Source organism: Erinaceus europaeus, chromosome X, assembly GCF_950295315.1.
Source record: "Erinaceus europaeus chromosome X, mEriEur2.1, whole genome shotgun sequence".
NCBI classification, from domain to species: domain Eukaryota; kingdom Metazoa; phylum Chordata; class Mammalia; order Eulipotyphla; family Erinaceidae; genus Erinaceus; species Erinaceus europaeus.
Window position 1 is genome coordinate 37,249,294 of NC_080185.1, and position 16,882 is coordinate 37,266,175.

Sequence of the window (16,882 nt, forward strand, 5' to 3'; positions counted from 1 at the left end):
CCTCTCTTTTGTCCTCCTTTCCCTCTTAACCTATCCTGACCATCCAATAAAACTTTTTTTTTTTTTTTGCTTCCCGGGTTATTGCTGGGGCTCGATGCCTGCACTTCGAATCTACTGTTCCTAGAGGCCATTTTTTTCCCATTTTGTTGCCTTTGTTGTTTATCGTCATTCTTGTTATTGATATCATTGTTGTTGGACAGAGAGAAATGGAGAGAGGAGGGGAAGACAGGGGGAGAGAAAGATAGACACCTGCAGACCTGCTTCACAGCCTGTGAAGTGACCCCCTGCAGGTGGGGAGCCGGGAGCTCGAACCTTGAACCAGGATCCTTACTCTGGTTCTTGAGCTATGTGCCAAGTGTGCATAAGTCGCTGCGCTACCACCTGCCTCCCCCATAAAACTTAATATTGTAATTTGAGAATGGAGAATTATATTTCCTTTGAGTTATGAAGACAGTTAGAACAAAGGCAGAAGAAAGCATGAGGGCAGTGGAATATATCTTTCTATTTTTAAATTATAGTTGTTGCTCAGTTTTGGCTTATGGTGGTGCTGAGGATTGAACCTGGGAGCTCTGGTACTGATGTCATGAAAGTGTGTTGTGCTACTGCTGTTGAGATTTTTCCCGAGTCATGTCTTCTTACCAAACAAAAGGAGAGCCTTTATGTGCATATATCTCTTTATTTATTTTTTTAGCTTTGTTCTAATTAGCTTATTGTTTTCTAGGTAGTTTCATTGTATTTGTCACATTTGCCCTCTTTTAAAAAAATTCTTATGAAGTCTAGAAAGCTAGTGTAAAGACATTAGAAACACAAATACCTAATAAGGTAAATGAGAGAGCTTCATGATTAGGAATTTTAAAAACATTTTTCTTCCTCTATGGAGAAAATTATCTATCACTTCATTAGTTCTTTGAATCATAGTATGCTAGGAAACAAGTAGCTTAACACTCCTTTTTCCCCAACATAATCAACTTCAACCTGTTTTTTCCAGTTATACCCTATCTTTATTTTTTGCTTCCCAGTGCAGTTCCAATATATGACCTGGACTCCAGTCACCAGTGAGACAAAACAAGACAAAAACAAAGTTTTCTGCCAGACTACTCAATACTCAATCCTTCAGAACCTCTATATACACCCTCTCCCTCTTCCTCTCTCTCTCTCTCTCTCTCTCTCTCTGATGGTGGTGTGGGATATTGAATCTGTGACCTTGGAGCCTTTTTTGCATAACCATTTTGACATCTATGAAAAGGAGCCATACGTTAACCTGCCAATTAAAAATGTGTTTTTTTCCCCATCAAGGTAACATGATCTTCTCTGAAATAGTCTTATGTGTTAATGTTGCTTAGGAGTTAGACTTTCCTGTGTTGATATCCACTAAATCATTCGAAAATGAAGAGTGACATAAAAAATATCCTTATTTGCCAAGAATATGGAACACTTTTAAACTGTGCATTAGCTTCTCTCCCCCCCCCCCCCCCAATAGTGAGCTAAGTTGATCTTCTTTGGCTTTCATAGCTTTAGTTGCCCTTTTGCCCTTTTGGCCTTTGCCCTGTCTTCTCACAGTGGTGCCAGGGATTAAAACTGAGACCTCTCACATATAATTTCTTTCTGTTACTGCTGTGCTATCTCACTGGAGTATGTGTTTGATTTTGAAAGAATGGACAATATTGTCAAACATGGCACACTAACAGCCCACCAGCAATTTATTAAGTGTAGCTGATTTTTCCCCCCTTTTTCTCTTGGTATTTCATTCTGTCCACATTAGGCAATGTTTATTGTTTTCATTGGCAATGTTGTTTGTATTCTGGGCTTATTTTCTTCAGATAAAATTAAACAGTGATGAATTATAACGGCTTAATCTTTGTTGTTGCTTTAGTATTTGATTTTTTTTACTTTAATGATGACACTTTTAATTTTTTTTCTTTTTAGATTTTATTTATTTATGAGAAAGATAGGAGGAAAGAGAAAGAACCAGACATCACTCTGGTACATGTGCTGCTGGGAATCGAACCCGGGACCCCATGCTTGAGAGTCCAAAGCTTTATTACTGTGCCACCTCCTGGACCACTTGATTTTTTTTCTAATTCTATAAGGGAAAGACTGAAGTATTGTAGCCAAAAATCATTGTGTTAGCTACAATTTTATAGTAGATTAATTCTAGGATACTTTGGTTTCTAATGAGGTTTGACAAAGAGTTGCTTTATATTTTACATTTGAATCCGTGAGTGTTGAGAATGATTTAGAGTTTAGAAATGCAGGTGAGGGGAGTCGGGCGGTGGAGTGGGTTAAACGCAGGTGGCGCAAAGCCTAAGGACCAGCATGACGATTCCGGTTCGAGCCCCCGGCTTCCCACTTGCAGGGGAGTCGCTTCACAGGTAGTGAAGCAGGTCTGCAGGTGTCTTTCTTTCCCCCCCTCTGTCTTCCCTTCCTCTCTCCATTTCTCTCTGTCCTATTCAGCAACGATGATATCAACAATAATATCTACAACAACAGCGACAACAAAAAAAAAGGGCAACAAAAAATAAAAAAATAAATTAATAAATAAATATTAAAAAAGAAGAAATGCAGGTGAAATTCTAAAATGTTAATTAGTAACACTTACCATATTTAAAATCTACTGTGTGTTTACTTATCTAAAGTAAGTAAATTTCATAACCTTAGGGAAGTTAATTTTTTTTAATTTAGTAAATTGTGGTGACATAATCTTAGTGCTTTTGCATTTTATTTATAGTTTTCTTTTTCAAAAATTTTAGTTTCAATCTGATGGAAGCAAACAAGAAGATAAAGAGAAAACGGTAAGAGACTAGAATAAAGCAACGTGTTTAATATGTAATTGTTGAATCCTATAAATTTTACTGTGAGCAAGGCTTAGTCATCTTTATGACTATTTTTATGTTTCAAATACCAAGTACAGCTTTTAGCATAACATCCAACATTATCTTAAGCTATAACTTGAGTGATTGAACAAAGTATATATATCTGAAGAATAATATTGAGCAGAGAAGAGGAATAAAAGTTCTTTATTCTTTTACCCTGTACTTTCTCACACTTCATCTGCTATTTTAGAGGAACAAAAGAGATCTTTATGATAAGGAAAGTGATTGTTTGGACAACTAGATATAATGTGGGATGACTCCAAGGCATAGCAAATGTTCCAGGATTGTTGAATTATTTAGGGGTTATCAATATGAGCTTTCTTAGTAAAATAATTTTTTCTCCCTTTTTAGGAAGTTATCCTTAGCTGTTTGCTTAGCATTACTGATCAGGTACTACTTCCATCTCTTTCTTTGATGGACTGCAATGCTTGTATGTCTGAGGAACTATGGGGAATGTTTAAAACATTTCCATATCAGCATAGGTAAATACACAATATTTTTATATTCGTTTATTTTAGCGCATTAACCTGTATTTTAACTTTTCCTAATGCTTTCACTTTTGTTTTTTAAGATATCGTCTGTATGGCCAGTGGAAGAATGAAACTTATAACAGCCACCCACTTTTAGTAAAAGTTAAAGCTCAAACAATAGACAGAGCCAAATATATCATGAAGTAAGTTTGAATTTATTTTTTATTAATCTGAAGTACATTTGCATGTACTTTGCTTTCTTTCAGCCAGCTGATGTCTCAGGAATTCCATGATTCACTACTACGGTATAGCTGTTCGTTGACTGCAGGTGTCTTTCTCCTTTTTCTTTGTTATTTTTGTCTCATTCCCCTAACACCCTACCAAAAAAAGGGGGTGGGGAGCCTATGGGAGTAGTGTCTTTTTTGTTCAGACACTTACCTCTAGCGGTAATTCTGGTGGTGACGAAGTAGATATTTTTTGTGAGTATGTGATACAGACAGTGTGCTCCATTATTTTTGGACCTATTGCTCTTTTTTTGGTTTGTTTGTTTTGTGGTTTTGTGCTGCTCTCATACAGTGCTGGGATCAAACCCAAGGCCTCATGCATGCAAGGCATGTGTTCTACCTTTGAATCAAGCTTCCTAGACCAGAAAAACTTTTTTTTTTCTTTTAAAGCACAGCTTTTGTGACCTCTGTTTGGTTTGCTTGATGGACTGAACTTGAAAATAGTAGCTGTTTTTTATCTTGTATATCTGCAGTGTGTAACATTTTGCCTACTATAGTAGATACTAGTATAATTTATCAAAGATAAGTACAGAGTTTTTATTGCACTTGTATTTTTGCTGTATTTGTATGGCTAACTTTTGGACAATATGATTTTGGTATTTGAAAATTTTACATTGCTAATGAAATTCTTTATTGCTAGCAGAATTTTACAAGTTTTGATTATTGCTTTAAACATGAATTATCTATTCAATTATTCATTGTATAATTCTCATTGTGTTCCATATGTTAGGCATCATGGTAGCTTGAGAGGAAAATATAAACAAGAATGTATTGTATTCCTTTTATTTTTGTTTGATAAGTAAATGGACTACCTGAAATATTAGAATTAGATATAAGATAGAACAGACATTTAATATTAAGCTTGAAGGTTGAACAGTATTGTTAAAGTTATAGTCTGGGGTAGGCATGTGCAGGGTAGGGAACTGGGCCCTGGAGAATGAGAGAAGGAAGCATTTCAATACCATCAAAATAGCTCACTTGCTTTGCAATGTATGCAACCCAGGTTCAAGCCCAGTCTCCAGTACATTGATGGAAACTTTTTTTTTTTTTAAATAACCAGAGCACTGTTCAGCTCTGGCTTAGGTGGTGTGGGGGCTTAAACCTGGAACTTTAGAGCCTCAGGCATGAGAGGCTATTTGCATAACCACCATGCTATCTACCTTTTACCCTGAAGGAAACTTTTAATAAATACATAAACAAGTAAGAAAAGAAAAGTATATCAAAGTTATTTCTTGAATGGTCACAACTATTAACCAGATTCATCATTTGCTTCATTATGCTGTTTTTGTAGAATGTTCTGTCACATGAAAGCGTTTTAATTTTGAAGCCTCTAAGTTTATTATATAATAGTCTCACCAGAAGGTTTTACGGTAGTGTGTAACAATTGTTTTGAACTGTAACTTTCATAGATATAAATTTCTTTATTTTTTTTAAATAAAGATTTTATTTATTAATTAATGAGAAAGATAGGTGAGAGAAAGAACCAGACATCACTCTGGTACATGTGCTGCCGGGGATTGAACTCAGGACCTCATGCTTGAGAGTCTTGTGCCCTAGCCACTGTGCCACCTCCCGGACCACCATAGATATAAATTTCTATGTTTTTCTTTCTTTTTTTTTAAAGATATACTTAAAAATATTTTTAATTACCTTTATTTATTTATTGAATAGACACAGCCAGAAATTGAGAGGGAAGAGGGTGATAGGGAGAGAGACACCTCCAGCACTACTTAACCATTCATGAAGCTTTCCCTTCTGCAGGTGGGGGTCAGGGGCTCAAACTTGGGCCCTTGTGCATTGTAACGTGTGCTCAACTAGGTGTGCCATCACTTGGCTCCATATGTTTTTCAAAGAATCTTGAGTAGAAGAGAAATAGAGGATGAAAGGATTAGACATGATTTTTCAAAAATCGTTTCCTTTGGATATGCAAACCAGAAAACATTCTCTATTAAGGAGTACAGCATTATCTGTTACTCTCTTATGTTCACTGAGACAGATGGCATGAGCTATTTCTTTGCATTATACTGAATTTGACATCTTAAATCACTGAACTGATAAATAATGTTTTGTAAATCTAATTGTAGTACTCTATAATAGGATTAAAAATATATAATTTATTTATTTTATTTTGTTTACCATAGAACTGTTCAGCTCTGACTTATTTTGGTGCAGGGGATTCACCGTGGGACTTTGCAACATCAGTCATAAAAGTCTCTTTGCATAGCCATTATGCTGTCTATCCCCACCCTTCTATAATATGATTCTTATGTACTTGTAGAATACATGGAAAAAATTTGGGGGGATAAAAACTACTTTATTCAGAGGAGTAGGAAAGAATCCCCAGGGCTGCAAGATGGGGCGGGGGTCGCTCCCAATGGCCTTGGCACCATAGGAATCTTGCAGCTGCAGAAAGCCATTAAGAGTTTAATGCTTGTTAGACTACTACAAATGGAAACATCTATACTATATTGATATGTACTAATACAAAATTTTAATATCTTCTGGAGTCTTTTTTAACCATACTACTGCTCAGCTTTCTCTTATGGTGGTCCTGGAGGTTCGACCTGGGACCTCCTCAGTCATGTAAATTGGTTGTGTAAAGTGCTGAACAATCTCCCTGGACTTTTCTGGGAAAATTGTTAATCAAAATAGCCCAAGTACTACAATGAATTATATAATGAATGTGGTTATTTACAGCAGTTTATTTTGGTTATTGGGGAAAAGTTTTTTTCTCCCCCTCATTCCTCCTGTGATATAGCAAAGCTATCTACATTATGAGGTAAATTACTTAAGATAATTCCTACTCTTTTTCTCCCATTGTAGACGTCTAACCAAGGAAAATGTGAAGCCTTCTGGAAGACAAATTGGGAAGTTGAGCCACAGCAATCCAACCATTTTGTTTGATTATGTATGTTTCTAGGTTAATGTTATTTTAAGTTTTTCTTTTTCTTGTTTTTAAATTAGGAGATTTGGAAATGAAATGATGTAATCAGAAGTGTGTGATGGTATTAGGGGGAAAAACCTTAGCAAATGGAGCATTGCATAGTTTTTCTAAAAGCAACACTTACCATACAGTATATTTGACATGTTGACCTCATTTTCTGGTAGCATGTAGTAGTCCTGTTAACTGTCTAATGTTGTTTTGTTTGCCACAATTTAATATATAGAGGCATTAATAAAGAGATCCATTGTTGATTTTAGTGGTTAGAAACATTTCAATAGTATTTTGATTCAAATGTACTACATAAAGACATTTGGCATGAATGTAGCCTCTATAATTTCCAAATCCAAGTTTAGATGCTCTGAAATTATTTTCTTGAGAGAGGTAGTGAAAGATACTATTTTACAAGGAAGTGATATAATGATTGAAGAAGAGGCTTGATAAATGCAAAATGGAAAGATATTACTTAAATTTTAAGCATGCTTTTTGCTGTTGTCATTGTTGTAGCTGGGGTTTCAGTGCTCCAGTTTGACTTCTTCACATGGGGAGAGAGAAACAGGGAGAGAAACCATAGATAGCATTGAGGCTTCCCATAGTGCTATGGTGTCATAGTACTCCTGTGTGACATACTGAGATTTTAAATCTAATCCATGCTTATAATAAAAAAATTGCATCATCCCAGGTGAGCTGTCTTGCAGCCCTCTTATTTTTCTTTTTATTATATATATATTTCTTTACCAAAGCACTGCTCAGCTCTGGCTTATGGTGCAGGGGGATTGAACCTGGGACTTTGGGGCCTCAGGCATGAAAGTCTCTTTGCATAACCATTATGCTATCTACCCCTGCCTTTTTCTTTCTTTTTTTTAAATGTAAAAAAATCTAATTCTAGACCGAATGCATGGAAGGAAGGCATGCACATGCACTCTCTTAATGATCGTCTTCCTTGGTGTAATTTATTTTATTTGTTTGCTAGAGAGAAGGGGGGGGGATACATATACCAAAATACCACCCCACCATACATGAGTTCTGCTTGTTTTGCCTTTGTTTATCTTGTGGTGCTGGGAATCAAACCCATGGCCTTAAGAATATAAGTAATGGGGAGTCAGGAGGTAGCGCAGCAGGTTAAGCGCAAGTGGCACAAAGCACAAGGACCATTGGAAGAATCCCAGTTCGAGCCCCTGGCTCCCCACCTGCAGGGGAGTCCCTTCACAGGTGGTGAAGCAGGTCTGCAGGTGTCTATCTTTCCCCCTCATTGTCTTCCCCGCCTTTCTCCATTTCTCTCTGTCCTACCCAAAAACAGTAAAACAACAAGGGCAACAAAAAGGAAAATGAATGAATAAATATTAAAAATTAAAAAACACAATATAAGTAATGTACTATACTTAATAATCTCATAGATTCTTTAAGCATTATTTCTTTCGAAAAAATGAAAGTATAGCTATTATTTAGTTGGCACGGTAGTTTTCTGAGTAATGTCCTGTATTTGTAATTTTCCAGATCTTGTCTCAAATACAAAAGTATGATAACTTAATAACACCTGTGGTGGATTCATTGAAGTACCTCACCTCATTGAATTACGATGTTTTGGCTTGTATCCTTTCAAGTGGATTAATATATTTATTGTGAATTTCATAGAATCTTAATAGTAGATGCTTTATTTATTTTAAATTTCAAATACTTTTTTTTTTTTTTATGGGGGGCTGAGGGGAGAGAAGGACCAGGCTATGGTGTACCTGGTTAAGTGAACACATTACAGTGCGAAAGGACCCAGGTTCAAGCCTGAAGGTGGCAGATCTGGCTTCTGTTATTGCTTCTCCACTGGACATGGGCATTGGCAGGTCGATTAATACTCCCAGCCTGTCTGTCTCTTTCCCTAGTGGGGCAGGGCTCTGGAGAGGTGGGGTTCCAGGACACATTGGTGAGGTCATCTGCCCAGGGAAGTCAGGTTGGCATCATGGTAGCATCTGCAACTTGGTGTTTGAAAAAGCATTGTGGTATAAAACAGAACAAATTGTTTAATAATCAAGAACCTAAAGGCAAGATTATAGCAGAAGAGATTTGGGGTTTCCATTTTGGAGAAAGCTAGTAGGTCTATTTTAGGTATATTCCAAGGGACCTATCACTTTACTAATTTTTGCCTGAGCCCAACAGCTAACATGTAGTTGAGGTAAGGGTATTGTCTGGGGAGATGGTGTCAGAGTTGGAAATAGGACTAGAAAGCTGGATCAGGGCAGAGAGTGGCACCCAAATATAGGAAAAATATATCAGTATTGTTCAGTCTAAATCCCATTGATTTGATCTGGGGTCCATATTCATCACAGGAGCCTGTGTAATCTGTGCATCCTTATAGGTCTGAGCCTGCATTCTGTGGTCATGGCTAGGAAAATTCTAGGTTGCAGTCACAGCAGGAACCTCCCCCTTGAGTGGTAGAGTATGTTGGCCCACCCTCCCTTTGGAGAATGGAGCTGTCTCTACCATTGTTGACCTTCATTGAGAGCAAGGTCCTATAGGGGCCCACAAAGGGGTCCATTATGTTCCTGATGAAGATGACCAGTGACAATGGAGAGAAGGATCTGTTAAGAGTTCTAGGCCCATCCTGTCTGTGTGGGAATCCCAGGACTCCCTGACTAGGGCCTTGGGTGATGGGTGGCCTGGTAATAACCATAACAGCCATCATTAAAGTATGCCAGTCTCTTGCCCGTATCCAGCTTTTACGCAACTTAATTTTTCTTAATTTATGTAAGATTGTATCATTGAAGCTTTAGCTAATCCAGAAAAGGAGAGAATGAAGCATGATGACACAACCATCTCAAGCTGGCTTCAGAGTAAGTTTTCTTTTTTTATTCAAAGTTGAGATTTCCTCCTGTTTTATCTGCCATACTATATATTCTCATACCTATCCTAAGATCCTATTTGTCTAGAGTTTATCTAACCACTCAGCTCATTTTAAAATGTGTTCAAGTCCTTGACTGTATAAGTAGGATCATAAAGGATTTGTTCATTTCATAACTTACGAGGTTACTGTTGATACTAGTAGGATTTGAGAAAGCATTACTGGGGAGATGGCTTTTTGTCCTTCCAAATTTTCTTTAATTATGCTAGTGATAGAAATAGGGAGAAAAGGGAGAAGGAGAGAGAGAGAGAGAGATACCTGTAGCACTGCTCAACCCCTCATGAAGCTCCCCTCACGACAGGTAGGAACTGGGGTCTTGAACTTGGGTCTTGAAACCTGGGTCCTCATGTATAGTAATTTGTTCACTTTACTACTTGCACTACTGCCTATTCCCTGTAATGATTGTTTTCTTTTTTATTTTCTCCCCTCCCTTCTTAGTATAAGTGGAGGGAACTATTTTCTTTCCTGATATTCCAATTATCATAAAAGTACAGAAAACTTATAATTTTAATTACAACAGTTTCAGAAAGCAACGTTATCTTTTACCTTGATAAAGATTTGTAGAAGCCTGTGCCCTTTTCTGGCAAACTGTCATGTCTTATAGTAAATTTTGGTATAGCTCTAATTCATTTTTTTTTAATTATCTTTATTTGTTTATTGGGTAGAGACAGTCAGAAATCAAGAGGGGAGGGAGGGATACAGTACAGTGGGTGAGAGGCGGAGAGACACCTGCAGCACTACTTCACCACTTGTGAAACTTTCCCCCTGCAGCTGGGGATTGGGGGCTCGAACCCAGGTCCTTGCGCATTGTAACATGCACTCAACCAGATGCGCCACCACTTGGCCCCTTACTTAATTCAGTTTTTTTAACTCATACCTTTAATCATTATACTAGTCTTGTTTGCCCCTCCCCAATACAGTAGGTTTCATTAATGCTCAACTTCTTGTATTTTCTCTGACCATCGCTCTGTTATTAACTTTATTTGCAGTAGTCTTCCTGCTCTTGTTTGGCCACATCTTCTCTAGTAATTAAATTTCAATTTAGAGGTCAACTTCTGTAGCACCACCATATACCAGAGCCGAGGTGGACTTCCATTCACTGACTCATGTAGTCACTCACTTGCTCACTTAACCACTCACTCATGAAAATAAATTAATAAATCTTGGCGGGTTGGGGAAGGGCTGCCAATCATTTCACTACTAGTATACCCTTCCTGTTTTCTCTCTACTCATGGTAGGACAAAGGCTAGTGCTTAGAACTGATCTTTTGTCTGGTGTTTGGTTTGGCAGTTCATAATCTGTTTCCTTATTCCTTTACAGTTAACAGCTATTTATTTATTTATTTATTTATTTATTTATTTATTTATTTATTTATTTATTTAAAACCAGAGCACTGTTCAACTCTGGCTTATGGTGGTGTGGGGGATTGAACCTGGGACTTTGGAGCCTCATGCATGATGAGAGTCTCTTTGCATAACCATTATGCTATCTATCCCCACCCAGAATATTTTTTCTTCACTTAAAAATTTTTTTTGATATTATGTATATTTATTGGATAGAGACAGTCAGAAATCAAGAGGGAAGGGGGAGATAGACAGGGAGAGAGACACCTGTAGCCCTGCTTCACCATTTGTAAAGCTTTCCCCCTGCATGTGGGGACCAGGGGCTCCAACCTGGGTCCTTGCACTTTGTAACATATGCACCTCAGTCTGGTGTATTATCACCTGGTCCTGCAGTGTCCCCCCCCCCACCCCCCTTAATATAGCCATTAGAGGTATAGGTGTTATAGTTGACTTTGCAAGTTTACCAAGCCATCTACATCTTAAATAATGTCATAGGCTCTGAAGTCAAGCCATATTGGTTTGGATCACTGTTCTAACCAGCAAGTTACCTGACATAATATGTCCTGAATTTGCCGTAACAATTTATGCTAGCTTGAGATGGTTATTATAAAGAAATGAGATAATTAATATAAAGTGCCTGGCATCTGTGTGCTCAATAAATATTAGCTGTTAATTACAAAGTTGCAGTCAGTGGCATCAGCACTACAATTATTCCTCCTTCATTTTCAGTAGTTGAGTTTGTTAATACTGTGCTTTTTGTCTTATGAACTATTTTTAACACAATCCTCTCTCCTTTTTTTTTTTAATCTCATACAGGTCTGGCTAGTTTCTGTGGTGCAGTTTTTCGTAAATATCCAATTGATCTTGCTGGGCTTCTTCAGTATGTGGCCAATCAACTAAAGGCAGGCAAAAGGTATTTATAGCAAATTTTATATAAATGAAATTCAATAATAATAATTTTGGTGGTATTGAGCTACTGAGATTTGTATTCTGAAAAATTTTGTTGATTTTGAGACTCACCTAGAATAGCTAGTTAACTTATCTATGTGGAGTTCTTTAAGAAATGATAATTTAGTACATGAATATTTTTATGGGGAGAAATATAATTGTCTCCATTTATTATTAAAAACTAATTTTGATTACCTGTTAGGTTTTTGAGTAAATGGTTACTAAGTTATATTGTAACTTATTTATTTTAATGAAATTAAAATATAACTTATTTTTAAAATTTATTTTAATAAAATGTGCAAACACACAGCATTGTGTTAGCTACAATTTTTTTTTAATATTTATTTTATTTATTTATTCCCTTTTGTTGCCCTTGTTTTTTATTGTTGTAGTTATTATTGTTGTTGTCGTTGTTGGATAGGACAGAGAGAAATGGAGAGAGGAGGAGAGAAAGATAGACACCTGCAGACCTGCTTCACCGCCTGTGAAGCGACTCCTCTGCAGGTGGGGAGCCGGGGTTCGAACCGGGATCCTTATGCGGGTCCTTGTGCTTTGTGCCACCTGCACTTAACCCGCTGTGCTACAGACCGACTCCCAACTACAATTTTATAATAGATAATTTCTCGGATACTTTGGTTTGTGGTGAGATTTGGCAGAGTTGGTTTATATTTTACATTTAAAATTCATGAATGGTGAGAATGATTCAGAGTTTAGGAATACAGGTGAAATTCTAAAATGTTAATTAGTAACACTGACCGTATTCAGTTTTGAAAATTGATATGATCTTAGTCATCTTACATTTCATTTATGATTTTTTTTTTTTGGCATAGAAAATTCTGCCATGACTTTTTTTGACAATCCAGTATGAGCTATATTACATCATTGAGATGGTTATGGCTTTTGTACATGAAAGTTGGTAGGACCATGTTTATTTTGAGGTTATACATACCATCTGCAAACAGAATTATTATTCTTAAAATTTAATTTTTTAAAATTAATGTTTTAAAGAACTGTTTGCTAAAGTGTACATTTATCACCTTTGAAATGTGTGGGCATCGGGGCTGGGCAGTGGCACACCCAGTTGACTGCATACATGACCATGTATAAGAACCTGGGTTAAGGGATCCAGGTTTGAGTTCCCAGTCCTCACCTGAAGTGGAGAAGTTTCATAAGCAGTGATGTAGGTCTGCAGCTGAGTCTCCTCTCCCACCCATTTCCCTTTGCCTTCTCAATTTCTCTCTGTCATATCAAATACAAATAGAAAAAAAGGGGGGTTGGGTAGGGGATGGCCTCTTGGGAGCGGTGACTTTTTTTTAGTGCCAGCACCAAGCCCCAGTAATAACCGTGGTGGCAATTAAAAAAAAAAAAAGATGCCATTTCACTCTTGTAGCAGCAACAAATTCTGGAGAGGTTGTGGGGACAAAGGAACCCTCCTACACTGCTGGTAGGAATGTAAATCAGTCCAACCTCTGGAGGGCAGTCTGGAGAACTCTCAGAAGGATAGAAGTGGACCTACCTTATAACCCTGCAATTCCTCTCCTGGGGGTATATCCTAAGGAGCCAAACACACCCATCCAAAAAGATTTGTGTATGCTTATGTTCATAGCAGCACAATTTGTAATAGCCAAAATATAGCAGTAACCCAGGTGATCAACAGCAGATCAGTGCCTGAGCAAGTTGTGATACACACACACACACACACACACACACACACACACACACACACACACACACACACGAATACTCAGCTATTAAAAATGAATTCACCTTCACCTCATCTTGGATGAAGCTTGAAGGAATCATGTTAAGTGAGATAAGTCAGAAACAAAAGGATGAATATGGGATGATCTGACTCATAGGCAGAAGTTGAAAAAGAAGAACAGAAGGGAAAACACAAAGCAGAACTTGGACTGGAGTTGGTGTAGTGCACCAAAGTAAAAGACTCTGGGGCTTAGGTCCTGGAACATGATGGCAGAGGGGGACCTAGTCAAGGTTGAATTGTTATGTGGAACACTGAAGAATGTTATGCATGTACAAACTATTGTATTTACTGTAGACTGTAATGCATTAATTCCCCAATAAAGAAATTAAAAAAAAAATGGTTCAGTAAGAGGGTATGTGCTACAAATAATTAGGGATTAAGTATAGTTGGTGTTGCTATATCTGTATGCAAAAAAAAAAGTCTGTAACTATTCAGAGAACAAAACATATGTATATATAGTGGCATTTTTTACCTGCCTCCAAATTCACTATTTGCCTCTACCATTGACCCTTGCGTGCTCCCTTCTTTTCCTCCTTCCTCCACCCTCCTTAGTAATCTCAAATCTGTCACCATGAACTAAGGGTTTATATTTGACCTTTTTTTAATTTCTTTGCTTTGTTTCTTATGATCCCATGTATAAGTGAAACAGGTTATTTGTCTTTCTCATTTTAAGTTATGCCACTAAGCATCATCTTCTTCAGTTCCATCCATGTTGTTGCAAAAAGCCAGATTTGAAAAATCTTGTACTTTATAGGTAATGTAAAGCCTATAAACCTTTTACAGTGTTCAGTGTTCTTTTTTCTTTATGAATGTTGAGTTTTATAATTTTGTTTGAATCAGTGACAGTTCCTACACTTTAAACTAGTGTGCATCTTAAACCTCTTTCATTAACAATAGATCATCTATTGTCAGATGACTGAGAATTGTTTTAACAAGCATTCTCGTAGAAAAACCCGAAAGCTTTCTGGTGTTCCAAACAAATATTACCTAAGTAATTACTGACTTTATTATTTTGATCTTAGGGAAAAAATAATTTGCTTCAGGTTGGGAGTAGATAGCATAATGGTTATACAAAGAGACTCCTAAGCCTGAGACTCCAAAGCCCCAGGTTCAATCCCCTGTACCACCATAATCCAGAACTGAACATGCTCTGGCTTAAAATAAATAAATAAATAAATAAATAAATAAATAATTTGCTTCAAGGTTTTAGCAACATATTCCTAACCATCTAATTAAAATATAGTTCAATGAAAAATTAGAATATTTCATTGATAAATTATACATTAATTTATGTGATGACCCTCTTTTCCAAAAAGCTGTCATTAGCGAAAATTAGGCAAGTTGAGAGTGTATTATTATCTTAAACTGTTCCTTTGTTAATTTATGTTTTGGATATGTCTAGGTTTTCTTTTAGGGGGAAACCTGTATTTGTTGGAAATGCTATTTTATTTTATAACCACTACTTATCTAAAGAAGACCTTAAAAGTCATATTATTTCTATTGGCCATCCTGAAGTTTAGGACTTCAAATGTGTAACTATTCACACATTAATAAATATGTTTAAGGCTGATTTAAAATGTAGTCTTAGTGGCTGGATTCAAGATTTCTCAAATATCAGACTGGGGGGGGGGTTCTGTCCATTTTTACTCTATCTAGTTGCCATTTCTTGTAAGCATGCTAGTATTTTTCTCCTTTTTTAAAACATGTAAATAATTTATTTACCAGAGTACTGGACAGATCTGGCTTAATGGTAATGCTGGGGATTGAACCTGGGGGCTCAGAGCCTCAAGCATGAAGATCATTTGTATAACCACTATACTGTCTGCCCAGCCCTTCATATATCTTTATTTTCCTATTTATTAATTAGATTGTTATATATCATCAAAGCTATATTGACCATCCTGTATTATAGGGTAATATAATGCTGTGAAGGAGATGGTTGGATCAACTGATAGAAACAAATATATACTATAGATTAAAGTATTTTATCATTGTTAGATGTATTAATATTGATAATTTTATTATTGTACTGTGGTTATGTAAGAGAATAGCTCTACTCTTTGGATATACATAGAAGTTTATTTCTAAAATGATGTAAAGTTACTTTCAAATGTAACAAAATTGTGCATATGTTTGTGAGATGAGTGTAAGGGAGAGAAAGCACAAATGACAACACAAATAGCATTAAAATATTAATAATTTGTTAGGGAAAAGGATGTATTAGTTTACGTTGTACTCATTTTTAAAGATTGATTGATTACATATGAGAGAGAGTTTCCCATGAAACAGTGAGAGTGAGAAGTAAACACAAGTCAGAGGATCACTCTGGTACATATGTTATGGGGGACTGAACTGAGAATCTCAGATATGCAAGCTGGATGCTCTGCCAGTTAAGCTGTTTCTCTAGGCAGAGCTTTGCGCTTTATATGCTTATTTGTATTTGAGTATTCTGTCAGCAGATGTGAAATTATTGCAACTTTATAATTTAAAATAAACACAAACATATTACTTATAGCATATGGTTTTTAGTGTACTTCTGTGAATGCTGCTTTACTTTAAAAACCACTTCAGCCCCTTTTATCATATTTTATACAAAATTTTCAGAGATTTTCAGTGTATCTATTAGAATATGTTACTTTTAATTATAGAATCTTCATTTTTTTCTAAATAGTTTTGACTTGCTCATATTGAAAGAAGTAGTGCAAAAAATGGCGGGAATAGAAATTACAGAGGAAATGAAAATGGAGCAGCTAGAGGCCATGACTGGTGGAGAGCAGCTAAAAGCTGAGGTGAGACTTCTACTTCTGTTCGCTGATTTCTGAAGTTCAAAATTTGTGCGTGCTCATAGTTAAGAATATGAACAATAAAGAAGTACATATACCCTCCATTGGAAACTTTCCTATTCTTTATCCCTCTGGGAGTATGGACCAAAGATCCTTATAGGGAACACAAGGTGGGAGGTATTGTTTCTCTGCTGGACATGGGTATTGGCAGGTCGATCCATACTTCCAAGCCTGTCTCTTTCTGTAGTGGGGCAGTGATCTGGAGAAGCGGGGTTCCAGAACACATTGGTGAGGTTGTTTGCCCAGGGAAGTCAGGTTGGTGTCGTGGTAACATCTGCATCGTGGTGGCAGAGTACTGGAGCTGAAGGGTTGACGTCCCATGCCTGGCATATCTGGACACAATCTAAAGTAAAACATGTTGAGGTGCTACTGGTTGCATTGATTTGGTTGAGATCAGCAGATGCATTATTGAGTGGTATAGAGAACATAAAGGAAAACAGGCCATGTCCCAAGGTTCCAGGACTGGGAGAAATTTTTTTTTTCCCTGTCATTCCGCTATTTTAATTTAAAAAAAAATTTTATTTA

General features: G+C 36.8%; 1 protein-coding gene across 10 annotated transcripts in view; it reads left to right on the forward strand.

The window, feature by feature from the left end:
- THOC2 (THO complex subunit 2) overlaps positions 1-16,882 on the forward strand; it is a 127,899-nt gene that overhangs the window by 65,585 nt on the left and 45,432 nt on the right. For all 10 annotated transcript variants that reach the window (XR_009547573.1, XR_009547574.1, XR_009547575.1 and 7 more), the window contains 8 exons: positions 2,751-2,792; positions 3,225-3,355; positions 3,445-3,546; positions 6,451-6,535; positions 8,066-8,159; positions 9,313-9,393; positions 11,621-11,717; positions 16,186-16,303. Coding sequence is in view for 7 of the 10 variants with exons in the window: in XM_060183231.1 (XP_060039214.1) it covers positions 2,751-2,792; positions 3,225-3,355; positions 3,445-3,546; positions 6,451-6,535; positions 8,066-8,159; positions 9,313-9,393; positions 11,621-11,717; positions 16,186-16,303 (750 nt within the window). In the remaining 3 variants the exon portion in view is untranslated. The remainder of the gene's footprint in view (positions 1-2,750; positions 2,793-3,224; positions 3,356-3,444; positions 3,547-6,450; positions 6,536-8,065; positions 8,160-9,312; positions 9,394-11,620; positions 11,718-16,185; positions 16,304-16,882) is intronic.